Raw genomic sequence first — 20225 nt, forward strand, 5'->3', positions numbered from 1 at the left:
TGTAAGAGCTGTGAGCCTGAGCTTGGGCACCCATTTTGTATGATGAGATGCTGGCTTGCTGTACAGCCTGTTGGGCTGGGGAGTTGCTCCTAGCTCCTTCCTAACTCTGGAAGCCAGAGTTTTGTATATATTATTAAGTACACACACAGATCAATAAAATAAGCACGAATAGGATATTGCATTCACGTGTGTGTGTGTGTGTGTGTGTGTGTGTGTGTGTGTGTGTGTGTCCTAGAGCTTGAACTCAGGGTGCTGTCCTTGAACTTTTTTGCTCACGGCTAGCACTCTATTACTTGAGCCCAGCTCCACTAATGGCGTTTTGGTGGCTAACTGCAGGAAAGTGTCTTATAGGCTTCCCTATCTGGGCTGGCCTGGAACCACGATCCTCTTGAATAGCTAGAATTATAGGACTAGGGTGCCTAGCCATAGCTTATTTTTAAGTAATGTTTTAAAAATTCAAATCAATGTATGTATTTGCTCCACTCAGACTGTTTCAATGGAGTTTTGCTCTGCAAATCAGTCCTGATTTTGTGATCAACACTTTCACTGAGAGTTCTTAGAAAGGTTGGCAAAATTTAAAACCTAAATAAATTACCTCTTTCTGAAGGCAATAGGGAACTTCAAAAGCAATAAAGACTTAGGTGACTGAAGTACTGGAAAGAAGAGCAGTCCAGGAAAGCATTATGCTTCAATGAAGTATTTAGTGGGTGAGAAAAAGTCTTCAACAATCTTAACTAGACAAGTATAAAAAAATTTACAACCTGTTAAGGAAAACATGCTGGTAAATACTAAGGCTCTTGCTTGGGACTCTTGAGGGTTATATCTTAGAAGTTTTAGTACAAGAGACATACACCAACCCTCACAAGGGCTAACAACTATTCTTGAAAGGCACCAGAGATTCCCCTGGAGGAAAACTCCCATCAGTCAGAACCACACATGTGATTGTATAAAACTTTATATATAATGCTGACAAAGTTATAAGAAAAACACTTGATTAAGTTAAAACTTCTTGCACATGTTTCAAGTCTATAATCCTAGTTTTTTGAGACACAGAGATTGATGAACTGTGATTCAAAGCTAACCTGGACATAAAATTTTTCAAGTCTCTATTTTACTCAATGGCTGGGCACCAAGATGCATGCATGCCTCTTATCAGCTCATAGGAGGACAATGAACAGTAGCATGAACCTGTCATCTCTAGGGACTTGAGGAAGCACAAGTAGCAGGATCATAGCCCAGGTAGGCCCAGGCATAAAGTGAGATCTTACCTTGAAAATAACCAAGGCAAAAGGTCTAGAGTCATGTTTCAAGTGGTAGAGCATCTGCATAGCAAACAGGAGGCTCTGAGTTCAATCTCCATACTGTTCTTTCATGTCAATAATGTTATTGGCAAAATTTAAAGGAAAATAAACTATACTTTCGTGTTATGGATAACAAGTGCAAAACAGAACAAACAATAAGAGCTATGTCGAAACTATATTAAAAAGAAGTCAAAGAAATCAAATATAATTTTTAAAGAGGCAAACAGAATAGATCCATATAAAGAATTCAAACTTACCAGGAATGAGAGAAATATCAATGAACCAATCAGGTTCCATATTGGCAGCAAAACTGGCACAGACTTCTAGGGTAATTCAATGCCCAATGTGAATGATAATGGACAGATACACTACAGAAAGAGACTTAAGTGCTTTTTATTTGCTTATTTTACTCTGATCTATACTTATCTGTATATTTCTGGAAATTTAGGTATCAGTTTCTGTAGGGCCCACTGTACCTGATTCTAACCATTTTCTTGGCCAGTCTGCTTCTGTATACAAACATGAGTTTATCTTGATCATATTGCTTTCTCCATGTATACGTTTCTCGCTTCCTGGTTCAATAAAACAGGGACCATTTATTTCTGTATCCTCAGTGTGCTTACATGACACTCTGTAAAAACTGATGAATAAATGTGGTTGAACTGAATATGCAATAGTTACTGCCTTCTACTAAGGTGATAGATAAACTCATTATGATTAGTTTACCTGATATGTAATGATGTGCCATTTTAATATAATAGGGTTTTTCCCCCCTGGATTATGCTGGTCCTTGGTCTTGGGTACTGTTCCTGAGCGTTTTTGCTCAAGACTGATGCTCTACCACTTGAGCCATAGTTTCACTTCCAGCTTTTTGATAGTAAATTGGAGATAGGAATCTCATAGACTTTCCAGCCTGGGCTGGCTTTGAATTGGGATCCTCAGATCTCAGCCTCCTGAGTAGCTGGGATTACAGGCATGAGCTATTGGTGCCTGGCTCATTTAACAGTATCTTAAACTATTACATACCATATGAAGAAGCCCACTGGACTATAAAGTTCTTGTTTGACAATAATACCGCTTACAAAAAATAATTTGGAATCATTTCTGCTGTATTCTGTGGTCTCAGAAGAGATGACAGGGATTACTAGGGTAACAACAATTCCTTTTGAGTCAGATCATTACCAGAATTAGGGAAGTTTCGGGGAAGTCTCCAAAAGGGAGGAAGCCTTTACCTGGACCTTGTGTACCAGGTTCCCATGTAATCGCCCAAGACAATGTGAGGACACATTGAAGTAGAGACCAAGAAGGTTGGTTGGTGAAGCAGAGCCAAGGATGGAGGGGAATGTACACTCCTTGTGGGGGTGGCAGTCCTGAGAAGAGGTGTGCCGGGTACTGTGGCATCAGTGGTATTTATGGTGAAAATGGGAATGACATTTGGCTCAAATTTGCCTTAGGATTTAAATTCAAGCTTGCCTTGGTGCTCCCCTTTGTTCTGGGCACCTGGTACAGTCCATATCCTTGCTATAGAACTATCTTGGCATTTCCATTGTGTCTACAGATACCCAGTCTGGTCAGCTACATTATGTGGGTCATGGCGACATAGATGTCTGCTTCCCCTGACTGTCCCTTTAAATAAAGAATAGAATGGGTTTTTATCAGATGTCCCCTGCTTTTTTTTTTTTTTTTTTTGGTCAGTCAGTTGTGGGGCTTGAACTCAAGATGTAGGTACTGTCCCTAAGTTCTTCTGCTCAAGGCTAGCACTCTACCACTTTGAGCCACAGTACCACTTCTGGGTTTTTTGTTTTGTTTTGCTTTTTTTTTTTTTTTGTCGGTCATGGGGCTTGCACTCTGGACCTGGTCAATGTCCCTGAGCTCTTCAGCTCAAGGCAAGCTTCTATCACTTGAGCCATGGTGTCACTTCTGGTTTTCTAATGGTTAAATGGATATAAGAGTCTCAAGGATTTTCCTGCCCAAGCTGGCTTTGAACTGCAATCCTCAGATTTCAGACTACAGGCTTGAGCCACCAGCACCTGGCCAGATGCTCTTTTAAAGGCAGTTGTCCTTTATAAGCTATTACTTGTTATTCTTTGCAAACTTTTCTGTGATCAAACATCAAAGGAGTTAGTTGTTTTGTCAAGGGTATATCCCTCAGGATGGGTATCTTTCTTAAAGCTGGACTAGCTCAGGTTCAAGAATATAGTGATCATTTGGAAAAGTGAACAAAATCAGAGAGCTATGTTGTTTTTCTTTTTATTCATTTTTTTCCCTTCGAACTGCATGTTGCAGCTTAGTGGGGAAGGGAAAGCATAATGCCAAGAAAAAAGTGTCTATGTACATTTAATCAACCATTCATAAGGCCACAAACTAGCTAGGCTTGCTTATTCAGCTGATGTTCTACCACTTGAGCCATACCACCAGCCCAGCTTTTTTGCTGGTTAATTGGAGACAGAGGCTCACAGACTTCTGCCCTCACTGGCTTTAAACCATAATCCTCCTGATGTCAGCCTCCTGAGTAGCTTGGAATGCAGGCAGGAGTTACTAACACTGGTTACTAATAGGTTTATCTTTGAATTCCTGTTTTCTGTTTTCCATTCCCTTCTTCCCCCATTATCTATTCTGCCTTGATGTGAATTTGATGAATTTTTCTTACGTTTCCTATATTTTCCAAGTATCCTTAATTGATTGTGTGTGTGTGTGTGTGTGTGTGTGTGTGTGTGCATGTTCATGTGTATGTGTGTGTGAAAGACAATAGTGGGGCCTGAATGCAGGGCCTTATACTCTCACTTGTTTTTTTTTCACTCAAGGCTGGAGCTCTACCACTTTAGCCTCTACTTCTGACTTTTTACTGGTTAATTGGAGATAAGGTTGCCTAGGTTGGCTTTGAACTAGGATCCTCAGATCTCAACCTTCTAAGGAGCTAGGATTACAAATGTAAGCAACCAGCACATGGCTTTTGTACTTGACTAAAATAAACTATTTTAAAAGTTATTCCTTGAATATAAAAGCTGTATTTTCCCATAAATACAGCTATACTGTATGATTATTTTAGCCACACTACCCAGTTTCTCCCTACCACCTCCTGTCCCTGATTAGGACTAGGTTTATATACCCATTGTTCCACATCAAGTTACAGCTTCCTTATGCTGTTATTCCTCTTTAAAAACTATTAGCCTTCTACATTCAGCTCTTCAAGGAAAAGCTCATTTATGAGATTAGTAGTTCAGCTAAACACCATCATTTCCTTTGACATCTAATGTGTGAGAAAAAAACCCCAATAATTGTTTTATACTACAGGGTTTTGTGCCACAGTTCACCTTTAGATGAAATGTGAGTGTGGACTTCAGTCTCTCAGGGATGAGTCTTCTGAATTTATCTTAGAAAATAGCAGCTTGTGCTGGTTTTCTCGCTTTCCCTTTGCCATTTGGCCCTTTCTAAACAAACATGACATTTGAAAGGATGGCAAGATTGTTCTTGGAGCTGTATACAATAACTCTGGCAAAGAGATTCATTCTGAAGTGAAATAGAAACACACAGATAGCTAAAGGTCAGGAGTGGGAGTCCGAAGAAGTTGAGAGAACATTCTATGGGACTGTCACCCCATGTCAACATCCAGCTGCAGAGACAAGATAAGCCCATAGCTTTGAAAGGTTGATTAATGTGTTTCCAGGTCAAACTTTGCACATGATTTATTCATCAATTAAGAACGCAAGTAGAAGGATCTATTATATTGCATTAGGGTTCTGTAGAGAATCAGAACCACTAGAATGTGTATGTGTATGTATATGAGATATATGTTTATATATAATTATAAAAGAGGACTTACGAGACTGGCCAGTGATTGAGATGGAGTCTCTTAAACTTATATGCTGAGGCTGGCCTTGAATCATCATCCTCTCATCCCTGCCCCTACGAAGTAGCTAGGACAACAGGCTTAAGCCGCAGCAACTGGCTTCTTTTATATCCTGAAGACATTGTTCAAGGACTTTTGAAAGTAGTTATAACATTTTATACTCCTACCAGTAATATATTAAACTTCTAGTTATTCCAGGTCCTTACAAGTGTGGGTTTTTTTGTCTGAGCTTTAAACTATTAGCAGTCTAGTGGATCCATAACAGCTCTTTAATTTTGACAAAGATAGTTGCTCAGAACCTTTAATTCACTGAATATTTTTGTTCTCTTTCTGGACTGTCTATTCCTTGGCTATTCTGGTTTGTTTTTGCCTTGGTGCCAGTCCTGGGGCATGAACTCAGGGCCTGGGAGCTGTCCCTAAGCTTCTTTTGCTGAAGACTGGTGTTCTACCACTTGAGCCACAGCACCCTTTCTGACTTTTTCTGAGTAGTTTATTGGAGATGAGTCTCACAGACTTTCCTGACTGGGCTGGCTTCAAACCATGATCCTCAGATCTCAGCCTTCTTAGTAGCTAGGATTACAGGTATGCATCACCAGTGCCTGGTTCCTTAGCTATTCTGTATGTAGCCACTAGTTATCTGAAGTTATTTCAATTACATTTAATTTCACTAAAATTAAATTCTTTAGTACACTATCCATATTTCAAATGACCAGTAGCTAAGTATGACATATAGATGCTGCCATATTGGACAGTGTAGATTATTTTTATTATTTTAGGAAATTCTGCCCCCAAACAGTTCTCTAGACTTCTATTTATTTGTCTCTCTCACTGTCTTTAACTTTTTATTTATTTTTTTTATTTATGGTGATCTTACTGAGGATCAAACCAGGGCCTACCATGCACTAGGATAGTCTTCTACTGCCAAGCTACAACCTTAAACTCTTTTTTCTGTTTTGATCACTGTAGTAAGTCTTGAAAACAAATACATTTAGCCCCTCAGCTTTGTCCTTTTTCAATGTTTTATGATTTTTCTAGCTTCTTTAAATTTCCATATATGTTTTAGAATCTGTTGGTCAATTTCTACAAAAATTCCCCTTAGATTTTGTTGGGGATTGAATTTGATTAATTCGACATCACCTTTTAGAAGACTGAACTGAGCAATAATAGGTTTAATTTTTTTATGACTATCTTTCTAATTTTGATATTATAGTTATGTTGGTTTTATAAAATGAGTTAGATTCTCATGTTTTTTGTTTTTTTGTCCATCATGAGGCTTGAAGTCAGGGCCTGAGCACTCAGGCCCTGAGCCTCTTTATGCTCAAGGCTAGTGCTCAACCACTTAAACCACCTCGCCAATCCTTGTTTTTGAGTGGTTAATTGGAGGTAAGATTCTCATGGGGACCTTCCTGCCTGAGCTGGCTTTGATCCGAGATCTTCAGAACTCATACTTCTGAATAGCTAGGATTATAATCATGAGCCACTGGCTTCTGACTCTCACGTATTTTGAATATTCTGGATACAATTAACACATCAATTGATTTAGGAAATATCCAATGAATAACTATTCTTAGCCAGAAACTGTTTCAGGCTTTGGCATAATAATGGCAAAAACAAACAAAGACATAATATCAGCTAGCAACAGAGAATATGAAAAAATAACGTGAAAGCAAGTAAAGGAGATAGGGAAGGACTAGAAGGCGTATTTTAGATCTGTTGGGTAAGCAAACTCTGGTACCATATCTAGAGATAGTTCTAAATGACTTGAGGGAAAAAGCCATGTCTATACACAGGAGAGGAGTGATTTAAGAGGAAGAACTCTAGACTGTGAAGAAGAATGTGTGCTTGTATGTATGTGGCTGGGGGAAACAGGTTAGAAGATGGGAGAGGCAGCCAGGGGCATGTCCTGTAGACTTCACCATCTGATGGGACACCATCAGGAGTTGAGCTGAAGAGTGGCATGAGTTAACTAGGGTTTTATGGATTGCTGTGACTATGCATGGAGGCTAGACTGAGGGTGGGGGAGAAATTGGGCACAAAAAGGCACATTAGGAGAGTGTGATGATAGTCTAGGAAATCACTGTGTAATGTAGAAACCTGTTAACTAGATAAGAAAACAGCAATGAAACTTGTGTAAGAGAATGGAAATTCAAAGTTGGGACAACTGGAATTGCTGGTGCATTAGATGAGGAGACTGAGGGAAGGATTTTGGGGCAATTTCCTTAAGTCCTAGATCAGGTATGTGTGGGAGATCTATAAAAAACAACAATCACCTTTCTGGAAGGTTACCCACATTTTTGAGGTTGGAGGCAGGGGGGGGGGAGGGAGGGAGGGAGGGACAGAAGGAGGGAGGGAAGGTCTTCATTTATTCCCTTGGGTTTCCATTTGTGAGATTTGTTTGTCCTGGCTCTCTACAAGTTCCTACTTTGCTTCTATTCCTGATTGTGGCTAACTGGTAGTTGCACATGCTACCATATTTTTTTCATCAGCTTCCACAACCATGTAAGATTTATCTTATTGCATACCATGCAGAATCATTGCATCTTCCTGATCAAAAAACTTAGCTGGTAGAAGTTTGTGATGTTTGCTATTTAGCTTTCCACCACTGTGACAAAACACGGGAGGAGACAGAGAGGCAGAAATCTATTTACAAGCCAAAGACCACACAGAAATCTACAACACCAGCACCTACAACATAGAGATGGGACAAATGCTCTCTCTAACCCTCTGACCACTTTGATCTCAAGCAACTTGTTTTGTTTCAGCAGCCCTCTGAACCATAAGGAGGGGCTTTGGAGCAGGCTCTGCACTTTTTGATGAATACATGGCCTGTGGCACATTCTTCTATCCCCTCTACACACCATCCTGGTAAATTTCCCACTGCTGATGCCAGGTCCAGAAGTCTAGGACCTATAGGGATATTGTGACAAGGCATCCTTTTAGTCTCCAAGATAAAGCTGCATGGCCCTGAGCACGTTCTCTTTGTCTTAGATTCTTAAAGTTCCAAGAACAAATACTCAGGCAGATGTATTGAGGCCCAACTTACAAAATCAATGACTCATGCGCACTGGTAAAAGTCAGTTCCATTTTTGACAGCCTCTGTTTATCCGGCTAGAGAACCTACTTCTGTAATCATATTTAAACCACATCTTGAGTGAAAGATGAGTGCGTCACCTTTTTCCTCTTACAGTATATAATTAATGAGTGTCAGTATACTCTGTGAAAAAAATACAGCCAGAGAAATCAGGAGATCCAAAGTCTAATCTTGATTTCAGAATAGTGACCAGATTAAAATTAAATAATATAAGCTCTCCCTCTCTGTAAATTATAGCCTAGGCCAATAGTTCTCTTATCCTGAAGAGAAAAACTGGTTTTAATTAGAACAAATCTGAAGCAAGCCTAGCATATTTATAAAACATCAAGATTCTGCTGGGTCCAGTGGCACAAGCATATAATCATATCTACTCAGGAGGCTGATATCTGAGGATTGGGTTTGAAGCCAGCCTGGACAGGAAAATCTGTGAGACTCATATCTCCAAAAGATTCTGGGCTGGGAAGGTGGCTCAGTGGTAGAGTGCTTGCCTTGCATCATGAGGCCCTGGGTTCAATTCCTCAGCATCACATAAGCAGAAAAAGCCAGAAGTGGTGCTGTGGCTTAAGTGGTAGAGCACTAGCCTTGAGCTGAAGAGCTGAGGGACAGTGCTCAGACCCAGAGTTCAAGCCTCATGACTGGCCAAAATAATAATGATAATAATAAATAAATAAATATCAAGATTCTGACTGAATCTCAGACAGCCCCTCTTAGTTTTCCTTCTCTCAATCCTGCACACACATTTTTTTCTCTCACAATAAAATATTGTCTTTTTCAAAGAATAAATCAGTTTATGATCACACAGTGGGAGTCCACATGGTATGGAGGGAGGAAGATTTCTGTATCGGCCAACGTTAACTTGTTCCTACAGGAAGGACACACACAGACTGAAGCCCTTGTGGTTTGCAGGAGGTCTAACACATACACTCTTGTTACACAGGCTGCTCCTTTGATTATGGGTTCATGACCCTATTCTCTGGGTCCTGAAGCAATGATTTATTTCTGGGTTTTGTTTCCTATAACCACCTGTGTGGTTTCATTGCCATAACCAGCAGGAGCACAGGCACAGTTCAGGTTTCCCGGGTGCCCTCCACTTCCCTTTGCAATAAGGAGCGTACACAGTGCCATACCAAAGTGAGTTTATTGACATTCCTTGGAGGTGTGTGATGAAGAGAAAGCGGGGCCTGAGAATCACGTGACATTTCTCTGGTCAATGTATGCAAAATCAGCCCAGTAAGGTGGGCTTCTCCTGCTGTTAACTAGAACAAAGACTTTTTTTTTGTTTTAACAAAATGTTACAGACATTTCTTTAGATAAATTGGAAGCTGCAGGAAATAGGCTAATGGAACAATATTTACTCTATACACTACCTCTAGGCACCTTTTGTTTTTTTTTTCTACTAGAACAAAGGGACTATATGTCACTAACAGGAAAAGAACACTTTCTCTTTTAAACCTTGTGAGAATTGGAACATCCATTCCAGGATTTTATGATTATAATATTGCAGTAATTTCATAATGAACACCAAAATACAGAATAATGATAATAATAAAGCACCACGTTTGTTATGTAAAGTTCTAACTACTTTCATTTGAAAGTGTTTCAACTTGACTGGGAAAACATTGGTAGCAATTAAGAAAATTTTCTGAATCCAGATTTCAGACACATGGCCTGACACATGGAGAGGTTGGTGTCACACCAGAACTGTCCTGGAAAACTCAGCTTCTCGGCCTGCCACATTCCTAAAGGACATATGGTCATGTATTATAAGGGAAAGGATTTAAAAATGTGATGTTTAAAGCCTGGGGGAAGATCACCTCTCTCCTAATTTTCTTATCACCCACAAGTTTTCTGTGTATTGTTGTAAAAAGAAATTCACAGTTTCCACCAGTTTATACATGTAGGAGGATGTCATAAAGAATTCATAGATCCATATTTCTGACTCTGCTGATTCCATTTCTATTTGAGAGATTAACATGGTAATATTACAGAACAAAATTGGTTGTTGTATTCATGGAATTATTGTTAATACCTTATAGCACTTTGAATGCATTTTTCAAAATTGTGACATAAAATTTCTCTTTATTGTTCTCATTTGTTTCCCAATCAAGGGCATTGTACTCTTACTAAAACTAGACTGAAAAAGATCTTTTTGTGAGGGGTGGGGAGGGTGGGAGATGTTGTAGCTTATAAGGTGATTACTTTTATTTATTTATTTTTTGCTTGTCTTGGGCTTGAACTTAGGGTCTGGGTGCTGCCTCTGAGCTTTTTGGCTCAAGGCTAATGTTCTACCACTTGAACCACAACTCCACTTCTGGCTTTTTGGGGGTAATTAAAGATAACTGCCTAGCCTGGCTTTGAACCAAGATCCTCAGATCTCAGCCTCATGAATGGCTAGGATTACAGGCATGAGCCACCGGCGCCCAGCTAGTGATTATTTCTCTAATCATCTTAATGGAATAAACTCATGTTTTAATTTCAAAAAATGTAGTAAGAAATAAATCAGTCTTAGCCACTGATTTGTGTTCTTTGAGATGGCTCACATCTCACCTGGCATGATTAATAGTAAAATGCAGTACATATATATATATATATATATATATATATGTATATATATACATATATATAAAATGAAATTATATAGAATTTAAAATCGGCTCATCTGTGAAGGAAAAAGGATATTGCATGACTGGCTTCTAACCTTCTCATGGTTTTGATTCCCTTATTCCCTTTATCTATGAGAAACTGAAATAGAATACTGGCATTCCATTAAGTAAGCATCACCTTCTCCCAGGTAACTTTGATGACAGCATCTCCTTATGGCACTTGTATAGTCCTATTGCTTTTGTCTTGGTGAGATCTGTCTAGAGGTGGCTCACAATGAAAATGTGTTGAAAAGCCATTTATGTTCATTTCATATCTGCTATAATTCCTAAAATAATTTGTTCCTTCTGTGTATGGGTAGAATACAAATTAATTAATTTAATTAATGCATTAATATTTATAAGTTCTCCAGTATAGATGCCTACGTCTCTTGTGACTGTCTTCCTTTGCAATACCTAGCATATACATACAACAGAAGGGGCTGACTGCTTGAATTAGTGAATATTTGCCTTGTATTAGACAAATTGTACAAAAGTTAGAGTAAGGATATGGTAAAATACCAATTTCATAAATAAATAACTGCTTCCCTGGAATCCATTACTTTTCTGAGTGAGATGTGTACTGAATTTTACCTGCCCTTCAAGTACTGTATCCTGGCACTTACATATTCTACCCCATCTTGTAAATCTTTTTAGACAACAACAGATGAGTAAGTCTCTCTAATATATCCTCTGCTTGACATCAGATATTTCATGCCACAAGAATTGCTGGTATTATAAATAATTCTTCCATGAAAATATTTTATTCAGGAGTGCCAGCAGACTAAAAAATGCACTGTACAGACACAAACTGGTATACTGAGCCAGAAGGCATAACATCATCTAAAATTAACTTTGTCTTACCTTTCTTCCTTGTTCTAATATCCTGGAAACACAAGATAATATTTAAATAATTGAGTATCTAGCTCTTCTTTTCCCAGTGAAGATAAAACACTTTCATTTAAGACACACTTCTGACAACATGGATACAAGATTACAAAAATAGCCAATGACCATTATGGTTAGGTTTATCTCAAATGTAATCAAGATTTCAGGCTGTTATGGAAGCCTACAACTGTTTTTCTAAAGGAAAAAAACATTGTTTTCTGAGATATCACTTTAGTGAATGCTAAAAGAACTTGGATATTTGTTTGGACACACATGAACGTGCCTTTGAGGATGCTGTGGATGAAGGAGAAGTACATATTGCCCTTGATCCCTAACAAGCACCATCGCTCTCTGCAGCTTCTTAGTTAGTGTGGTCCCTGGGGACAGTCAGATGTGAAGGAACTTGAGCATCATGATTAAAAAATAAATAAATAAAGAGAAAAATGTACAAGGAAAAAAATCAATATCAAAGATAACAAGAAAGTTTGTCTGCCAAGTAAATAAATTTGGCTTTAATACAAATCATGAGATTATCTGTACATTTTTGTGTATGTGTATGTGTGTGTGTGTGTGTGTGTGTGTGTGTGTGTGTGGAGTGTGTACGTGTGAAAAGCCATAGCTGGACTGAACAAAAACAATACATAATTTGAATATTCAAATGAATGCAATATGTCCTTTTCTTTCTTCTGTCACCCACATTCAACACAATGGGGGCTGAAGTCTCATCCTTTGGTTACATCAATCAAGGAAGGTTTCCTTCTTGGACATGTGCACAAGTTTGTGCTTCTGATGTGGTGAGTGCTCCCTATGGGTGCTCCTCCTCCTAGATTTCTCTGAACTCCAGTCGAGCCCCAGGTCCCCACAACCTTTGGGATGCACTGCCTTATATCAGCAGGACATGCTTTGCTTGCTGCTGTTAATAGTTGGAAGTGTCATATTTGCACCATATGTCTAGGCTGGTCCAAGCTGATAGGACTGATGCCACCTAGGAATCACGAGTCAAGTGTAGAAAAATTTCAGTCTTGCCACTGCTGTCCTTTGGATGGATAGAATGCTTGGGTGTGTGTGGGGGGGGAAGTAGAGCAAGAAGAAAACAAAAAGTTGATCAGCTCCTAGGTCTGGAGTTGGTTGATAGAAACTATTAAAATAAAATGGTGGTTCTGCTCAGAAGACGTGTGCATATAAAAGCTTGGAATGCTTACGGCTCAAAATTTCCCCTACATGATAGAAATGGACGTAAACATCGCTTGTCATTTGCTCAGGTGCAGCGTAACTTGCATTCATATTTCATTGTTAGTAATGGAGGTATGTGGAGATATGAACAGACCTTGAGACAGCTCTTAGTTTTTGTTGTTGTTGTTTAAATATTGCATACAGGCTAGCAGTTCATTGGAAACAGAGGAGATAAGCCTGACAGTTAGATCTTAGAAGAAGGCAGTTCTTCATGCACAGCTTTTGTCAATCCTGATTTGGTTTGAAAATTAGAAAACAAACAAAAATCATGGAATACCAAAATTAAAGGAAAGTTGATTAAGGGAGAGAGAGGAAAAGGGTGATGTCACTGGCTGGGACAATGTTGGCTGAGGCTCCCTTTCCTTATTCAAGTCCAAATGTGCTGGTTTCTTCTACAGCTGTTAATAGCTTCTCATACAACATGGAGTATGAGGGATATGGTGGAAGGTCCAATCGGTTGAAGCATGTGTGGGCCCTGATGGGGAAGAGAAGATCAGTGAGAGTCTTTCATGAATATTGATGGTTATGGATATATCTATGACTTCAAGTGAGCAGAATCATGATTTAGGACAAGCATAATACACTGCAAATCATAATATCTGTCTAGATGTTCATGGATCGGTTGAGGGAATAGAATGAAAAGACGTAGGGAGCTGGCATTTGTAAATTAACTACAATACAAATAGCAAATAGCAATCAACTTTATGCTATCAGCCAGTTTTTGCAATTCAAATATGAACTTAGACCCAGCCAGTGGAGGATGTAGAAATATCACTATTAAAGGAATATGAATTCCTATGTCTCCTTGTCTAGGTCTGAATTCTGGACCTCTGGAAACTACATGTATCAACAGTGTCCTGGAATTCTTTTTTTCAATTTTTAAAAAAATTATTATTAGAAAGGTGATATACAGAGGGGATTACAGTTATATAATTAAGGTAATGAGTATATTTCCTTTTGGATAATGTCACACCTTGCCTTGCTCTCTCTATTCTGGATTTCTGAGTTCACTTCTCCATCCATCTGAGGTGTACCCGGGAGACAAACCTGAATCCTTTGCCACAACTGAACATGTTCCACCTATACCCAAGTACTGCCTTTCAAGCATACCCGAGCTTTTCAAGACAGCCCATCCTCATGCCTTAGGCATTACCACACCACCTCCCTAGGTCTGTCTTACTTGGTATGTGTTGCATCCTGTAAGCCCATACTTGCCAGGGTCTGCCCTTGACCAAGAATGTTTTCCCTGACGGGCTGCTAACACCTGTGGCTGGAAATCTCCCCTGTGGGTCTCCAGCAGTGAATGACAGACTCATCACCCACAGATTACCCTAGAGCCGTATATCCCTGGCTGATGGCTTCCTTTGTTATTGTAGGTATGTGTACCAAATGGAGGGAGAAAGGCAGATCGGTGCAAATAGAAGCTCATTATATATCTTTTCCTGTGTAAGAGTTGTGGCTTGCTGAAATTGTGTTACAACATTCTAAGATACATATAAAAGGACTTTACAAAGTCACAAAACCAACCCATACACAAACAAAATGAAACTCTTTTCCTTGGAACATCATTGGGTAAAATTCTTCTTCTGATTACAAGATCCTTCAGGAAATTGTATCTTGTTTGTACTTTAAATAAAAATTATATAAGTGAGGTGACCAGGTATGTGTTGGATAAGGAAGGTGGGAAGAGGCAGAGGAGAAGTGGAATTTTCTGCACTGGGAGAATCTGGGAGGATGATGCTGGTGTTTTGCCTTCCTACCATCCATCCATTCCTCCTCCTGGTAACAGTCTCATTGTTCTTGTGGGACAAACACCAGCCCACTCTCCCAGTCCCCTATCCTTTTCAGTTCGTAGGACAGGCACAGGACAATAGAGTCTTAGGTCTTAAGGACTTAGGTCTTAAGAGCCTTAGATCTTAAGGACATGACTGGAAGGAAATACAAAAATTGACAGATTATCTGAGTTATCTGCAATCATTATCTAAGATTCAAGTTCATGTCCAAAGAAGAAAATAGTTGAAATATTTTGCATACCACTAGAGTGTTTGAAGGACAGGGAAAGCAAAGTCAGTACATGAAATCAGACCATGATCACAGTTTTATTCTCAGTGTTCCAAATTTCTGAAACTAGAACATACACAGGGCCATGGCTAATCAAGTTAAGTGGGGCAGGAAAATCCCAGTTGTGCCCTTTGGAATAGGTGAAATAGGAGTGAGAGGTGAGCAGATATCTTGGTTTCTTTCCACTGATCATTTAACAACCCTTGTGTGTAGAAAGAAAAAATCTCGTGTTCACAAGTTAGAAAGAACCAAATTAACTTCATAAGAGATAATCTGGAGGAATAAACTGAAGGCATTAGCAGACAGCACTTGCTCTTGATGGCCAGTGCCACTTTAATAGTTCCTTCTTGTTGTATTTACCAATAGCCTTGGTTAACTCCCCTAGATAAATTCTACTTTGTCTCATCGAGAATGAATGAATATAACCAAGTCACAATGGCTCCAGCATTCCTTCATGCTTATCATCACCACCCTCCAGGTGTGGCTTGGACAGCACAGAACACTGGCTGACCTCATTGTCTGTGCACTGGACCAAGAGTGGCCAGTTCAGTGTGGAGCAGTGAGTGAGCAATGGAATCAGATGTGGAAGACCATCTTCAGATCCCTGAGTAGCTTTATTACCTTGGGAAAGTCAGCTAGTCCTTCAGCGCCCCAGTTTTCTCACTTGTAAAATTGAAATAATAATATGTGTTGTGTGCACCACAGAGGGTTACTGGGAGGATGGATCACAGAATACACATGAATGCCTTTCATAACCCTCTGAATCATCCCAAGAGTCTCTTATTAATGCAGCCATCATTGTGATAATGATTTTAGGAACTGGGTCATATTTATGGTGACTTAAGGCCCTGGCCTTTTTTCACATGGCTTACTAGCCAAGTGAATCACCTTCATCTCCTAATTGATGTTTTGAAACTCCTCATGGATCTTTCCAATGCCACCATGTCAAATTCCACTCTGCTGATGTCAACATTCTCAAAATCTATCATGACTGGAAATTCTGCCTTTTCATTCTCTTGGCAGACCTAGTTCAGGAAACTCAACTCTTGATGGGACTAGGCAGATGAGCTGAGGTTCTGCTGCTGACCCAAGTGAAGGCTGACTCTGAGAATTGGATACCCCCAATATCCATCAGTACTTACCAACATCAGATAACCTCAGGACACCAGAAAGTTTCATGAGAACTATAGACCAGTACACCTTTGCATGTTAGGGATTTAGCAAAAGTTATTGTGGTTGGGGTCTAGAACAATACCTCAAAAGCCTATGTGTTGAAGGCATGGTCCCCACAAGGTAAGTAGGGACCAGGAAGTCCATCACTATTGGGAAGTGGTGGAATCTTTAAGCTGGGGAGCCACCTGGGAGGAAGTTAGGCCATTGGGAGCCTGCTGTTAAAGAAGATATGGAGATTCTACTCTATTATTTCTCCACTTTTTCCCCCATCTGGCTGTGAGTTGAATGAGCCTCCTTCTGCCAGGTGAATATTATCCCACTCAGGCCCAAAGCAATGGGACCAACTAGTAACAGGCTGAAACTTCCAAAACTGTGAATCCAAATACACTTTTCCTCTTTTCAAATACACCTTTCTTTTTTCAATCAGAAAGAAAATGATGCACACACCAATATGGAATTTCTAGTGATATGATGTAGGTATACATTATTATGCTGGAGGGGTTATTTTGAACTTCCAGTGTGTGTGTGTGTGTGTGTGTGTGTGTGTGTGTGTGTGTGTGTGTGTGTGTGTGTGTGTGTGTGTGTGTGTGTGTGTGTGTGTGTGTGAGTGTGTGTGTGTGTATGTGTGTGTGTTTGCCAGTCCTGGGGATTGAATTCAGGGCCTGGGCACTGTCCCTGAGCCCTTTTGCTCAAGGCTAGTGCTCTATCACTTGAGCCATAGCTCCACTTCTAGCTTTTGGTAGTTTATTGGAGAAAACAGTCTCACAGACTATCCTGCCCAGGCTGGCTTTGAACCATGATCCTCAGACCTCAGCCTCCAGAGTAGCTAGGATTAACAGCATAGCCACTGGTGCCTGGCACTTCCATCATTTTTGACTAACGCCCTTGCTGTCCTCCTCCCTGTATTCGGACATTCCACTTGAAATTAAGTTAGACTATATATGGATAAGAAAGTGTTCTGTGGTTAGCACATGCACCAAGCCATTGCAGTCCAGTGGCCATCAATCATCAAAAAGTCACTATGGATATAAGGTTAACCCAAATCTCAGGTACAACTCACTTGTAACTCAAATAACAAAGAAACTTGGAATGAAAAGCAAGGATTCCATCACAAAGGATGATCACCTAAATTAAAATGCTTTGCACTCTTCTGTGAGCTTTCCTGAAGGTTGGTGGGAGCTCTGTACCTGGGGAGAGATGTGATTTTCCCCCATTTCTCGATGCAGAAGCGCCGAAGCCCATTGCTTCCTCTCAGGGCTGCAAAACCTTCATAGGGTACACTGGAGGTTCCTGTTACAAACTGAAGCAACCTTAGTCTCTGCTCATTATTGAAGTGTTCCACTGCAGCCCAGAACCAGCGAATCACAAGATGTGCATCGTGATAACCTGATGGGACCAAGGACAGAGAAGAACAGAGGCTTTGGGAAAAGCACAAAGCAGTCACAGAGAGAGAATGGAGCACAATAGGTATGTTAACCAAACGGTAGCTTTGGTCTGCTGATTTCACTAATTGTGGCCTTTATGTAAGTCTAAAAGCATTTGTGCAACTAAACTAGGTCATTTTAAACAAAACACAGCTTTAGAAAATAGCTATTTTATAAAAGGAGTTTATATTCTGAGACATGTCCTAGGAGACATTTGCTTTCTATTTAAACAATTGGGACACTTCCCTGGAATATTCTTGACTTATATAAATGTAGCCAAAGACTGAAAAGGCTTGGTTTGGCTAAGATAGACCCTCCGTGAATATAGCATCTCATTATGTGTTAGTTGTTCTGGTGTTTCACTTGTCATGGCTGAGTCTAGAACATGAAAGAGGATGAAGATGAACAGCAAGCCTGTTGAAGGCTCAGGATTCCCCCAGCCATTTTCCCCTCAAAAGGAAATTCTGTCCCATTACACAATTGTTTTCCAAGTCAAGCCTAGGCTCAGACGTGCTGGGCCCATGGGAGACATACTGACCCTCTCAGAGCATGGATAGAGAGACCAGCCTCAGTAGGATCAGTTAAGATAAGTGATTCACTACAAATGAAGAAACATTCAAAGATGGGAGATAGTTATATGGGCTGGGGTAGAAATGGAGCAAACATCATAAAGGAAGTTTGGTGGGAGGGAGCTCAGCACTTGTAGGTAGAAGGGATGTGGAGGGCATGTTTGCAGGGGAAATAAAGAATACAGAGACGGAGGAAAGCACACAGGAACCAGGAAACCTGATAGTACAGAAGAGAATGTGTGGATAGGGAAGAGAGTTGGCAGCATTAGAGGCCTTGGGTGAGCAGAGATGTTCTGACTCAACACCTTAGGCTAGCCCAGAGGCTCGAGGCTTCTTGTGGCTGAGTGTATTTGGGGAATGAGGGATGCTAAGCTGGTGCCCCTAACTCTCTGTCTCTCTCTTTCTCTGTCTCTCTTTCTCTACAATACCGTCTATGAACAATGAGTTTTGATGCTTTAAAAAAGTGCTTAAAAACCACCAAACTCCTGTAAGTAATAAGGAACTCATCTGTGGATAGGGAAGTGGCCTATTTTGGCAAGGCTAGTTTAGCAAGAATGAATAGTAAGGAGGGACTGGAAATTGGACTCAAACAGACCATACTTAGGACCCTGTGGCAGAAAATCAGGACTGAGGCAAAGGGAGCTCCATGTTTATAGGAGAGAGACAACATTCCTGATGACATGCAGGCTCCTGGGAGCTGCTTTATACATGGAGTATTCTCTGTGAGTTGTCACAGACTTAGGCCAGGGATTATGAATGAAAGTTCAGGTGGAAGCAGAATAAGCATTAGCATTGCATTGAAATAAGGCCAAGGTTTATTTTTAGTTTTGGTGCTGACCTGGAGCTTGAATTCAGGGCCTGGGCACTCTCCCTGAGATTTTTTGCTCAAAGCTAGCTCTCTACCACTTAAGCTACACCTCCACTCCCAGCTTCTGTTGGTCATTAATTGGAGATAAGAGTCTCAGGGACTTTCCTGCCTAGGCTGTCTTTGAACTAGGATATTAAGATCTCAACCTTCTGAGTAGCAAGGATTACAGGTGTGAGCCACCAATACCCAGCAGACCATTGTGTGTGTGTGTGTGTGTGTGTGTGTGTGTGTGTGTATGTGTGTGTGTGTGTGTGATATGAATTGGGCTGGGAATGTATGTGGCTTAGTGGTAAAGTACTTGTCTAGCAAGCACAGGATCCTAGTTTCAATCTCTCACACTGCACTGCAAATCACAACAAAATGATGAATCATATATGCAGATGACAGATTATTACTTGGCCTAAGAAAAGAATGAAATAGTAACACATGTTACCATGTGGCTGAATCTCCCAACAGAATGCTAAGTCAAAGAAGCTAGACCTGTTGGAAGCTAGTGGCTCAGGCCTGTAATCCTAGCTGAAACCTGTAGGGTTATGGTCCAAGAGACTCATCTCCAATTAACCAGCAAAAAGCAGGGCTAGAATCATGGCTTAAGTGGTAAAGCACCAGCCATGAAGATAGCAAGCCAAGTAAGGTAAGAGTGTGAGGTCCTTGAGTTTGAGCCACAGTACCAGCAACAGACCCAAAAGATAGCATTTGGTGTGATTCTATCTATACAACATATGTAGAACATGTAAGCCACAGAAACCTAATGCAGACTGAGTTTCTGTGGGTTGGTTAGAGGAAAGAGAGGAGAGTGGAGAACAATTGCTTAATGGGTACATAATTTCCTTCTGGAGTGATAATTATGTTTTAAAACTAGCTAAAGGGTAGGGTTGAAGAACATTCTCCATGTCCTAAACTCTACTGAATTGTCGACCTTAAAATGGTTGATTTCATGTTAGTCGACTTCACTCCAACAACAACAACAACAACAATTTGTTAAGATCTCACTGTCAGCTCACCTCCCCGGTACTCCGTGTTGTTCCGCCAGTCATTCAGGTCAATCTCGGCAGTCCCAGCTATCACCAGCTCCAGCTCCCTGGCATCGAACACTGAGACAAGTCTGGAATCTACTACCTGAAATAC

General features: G+C 40.3%; 1 protein-coding gene across 7 annotated transcripts in view; it reads right to left on the bottom strand.

Moving 5' to 3' along the window:
* Positions 1 to 12334: 12334 nt before the first annotated feature.
* Positions 12335 to 20225, bottom strand: part of Hecw1 (HECT, C2 and WW domain containing E3 ubiquitin protein ligase 1) — a 306170-nt gene continuing 298279 nt past the window's right edge. For all 7 annotated transcript variants that reach the window (XM_069998137.1, XM_069998173.1, XM_069998127.1 and 4 more), the window contains 3 exons: positions 20102 to 20216; positions 17424 to 17622; positions 12335 to 13477 (listed from right to left, as the gene is read on the bottom strand). In XM_069998137.1, coding sequence (XP_069854238.1) covers positions 13366 to 13477; positions 17424 to 17622; positions 20102 to 20216 — 426 coding nt within the window. In that variant the 3' untranslated portion in view covers positions 12335 to 13365. The remainder of the gene's footprint in view (positions 13478 to 17423; positions 17623 to 20101; positions 20217 to 20225) is intronic.

The sequence above is a fragment of the Dipodomys merriami genome, unplaced genomic scaffold, assembly GCF_024711535.1.
Source record: "Dipodomys merriami isolate MVZ:Mamm:240054 unplaced genomic scaffold, mDipMer1.0.p SCAF_104, whole genome shotgun sequence".
In the NCBI taxonomy this organism is placed as follows: domain Eukaryota; kingdom Metazoa; phylum Chordata; class Mammalia; order Rodentia; family Heteromyidae; genus Dipodomys; species Dipodomys merriami.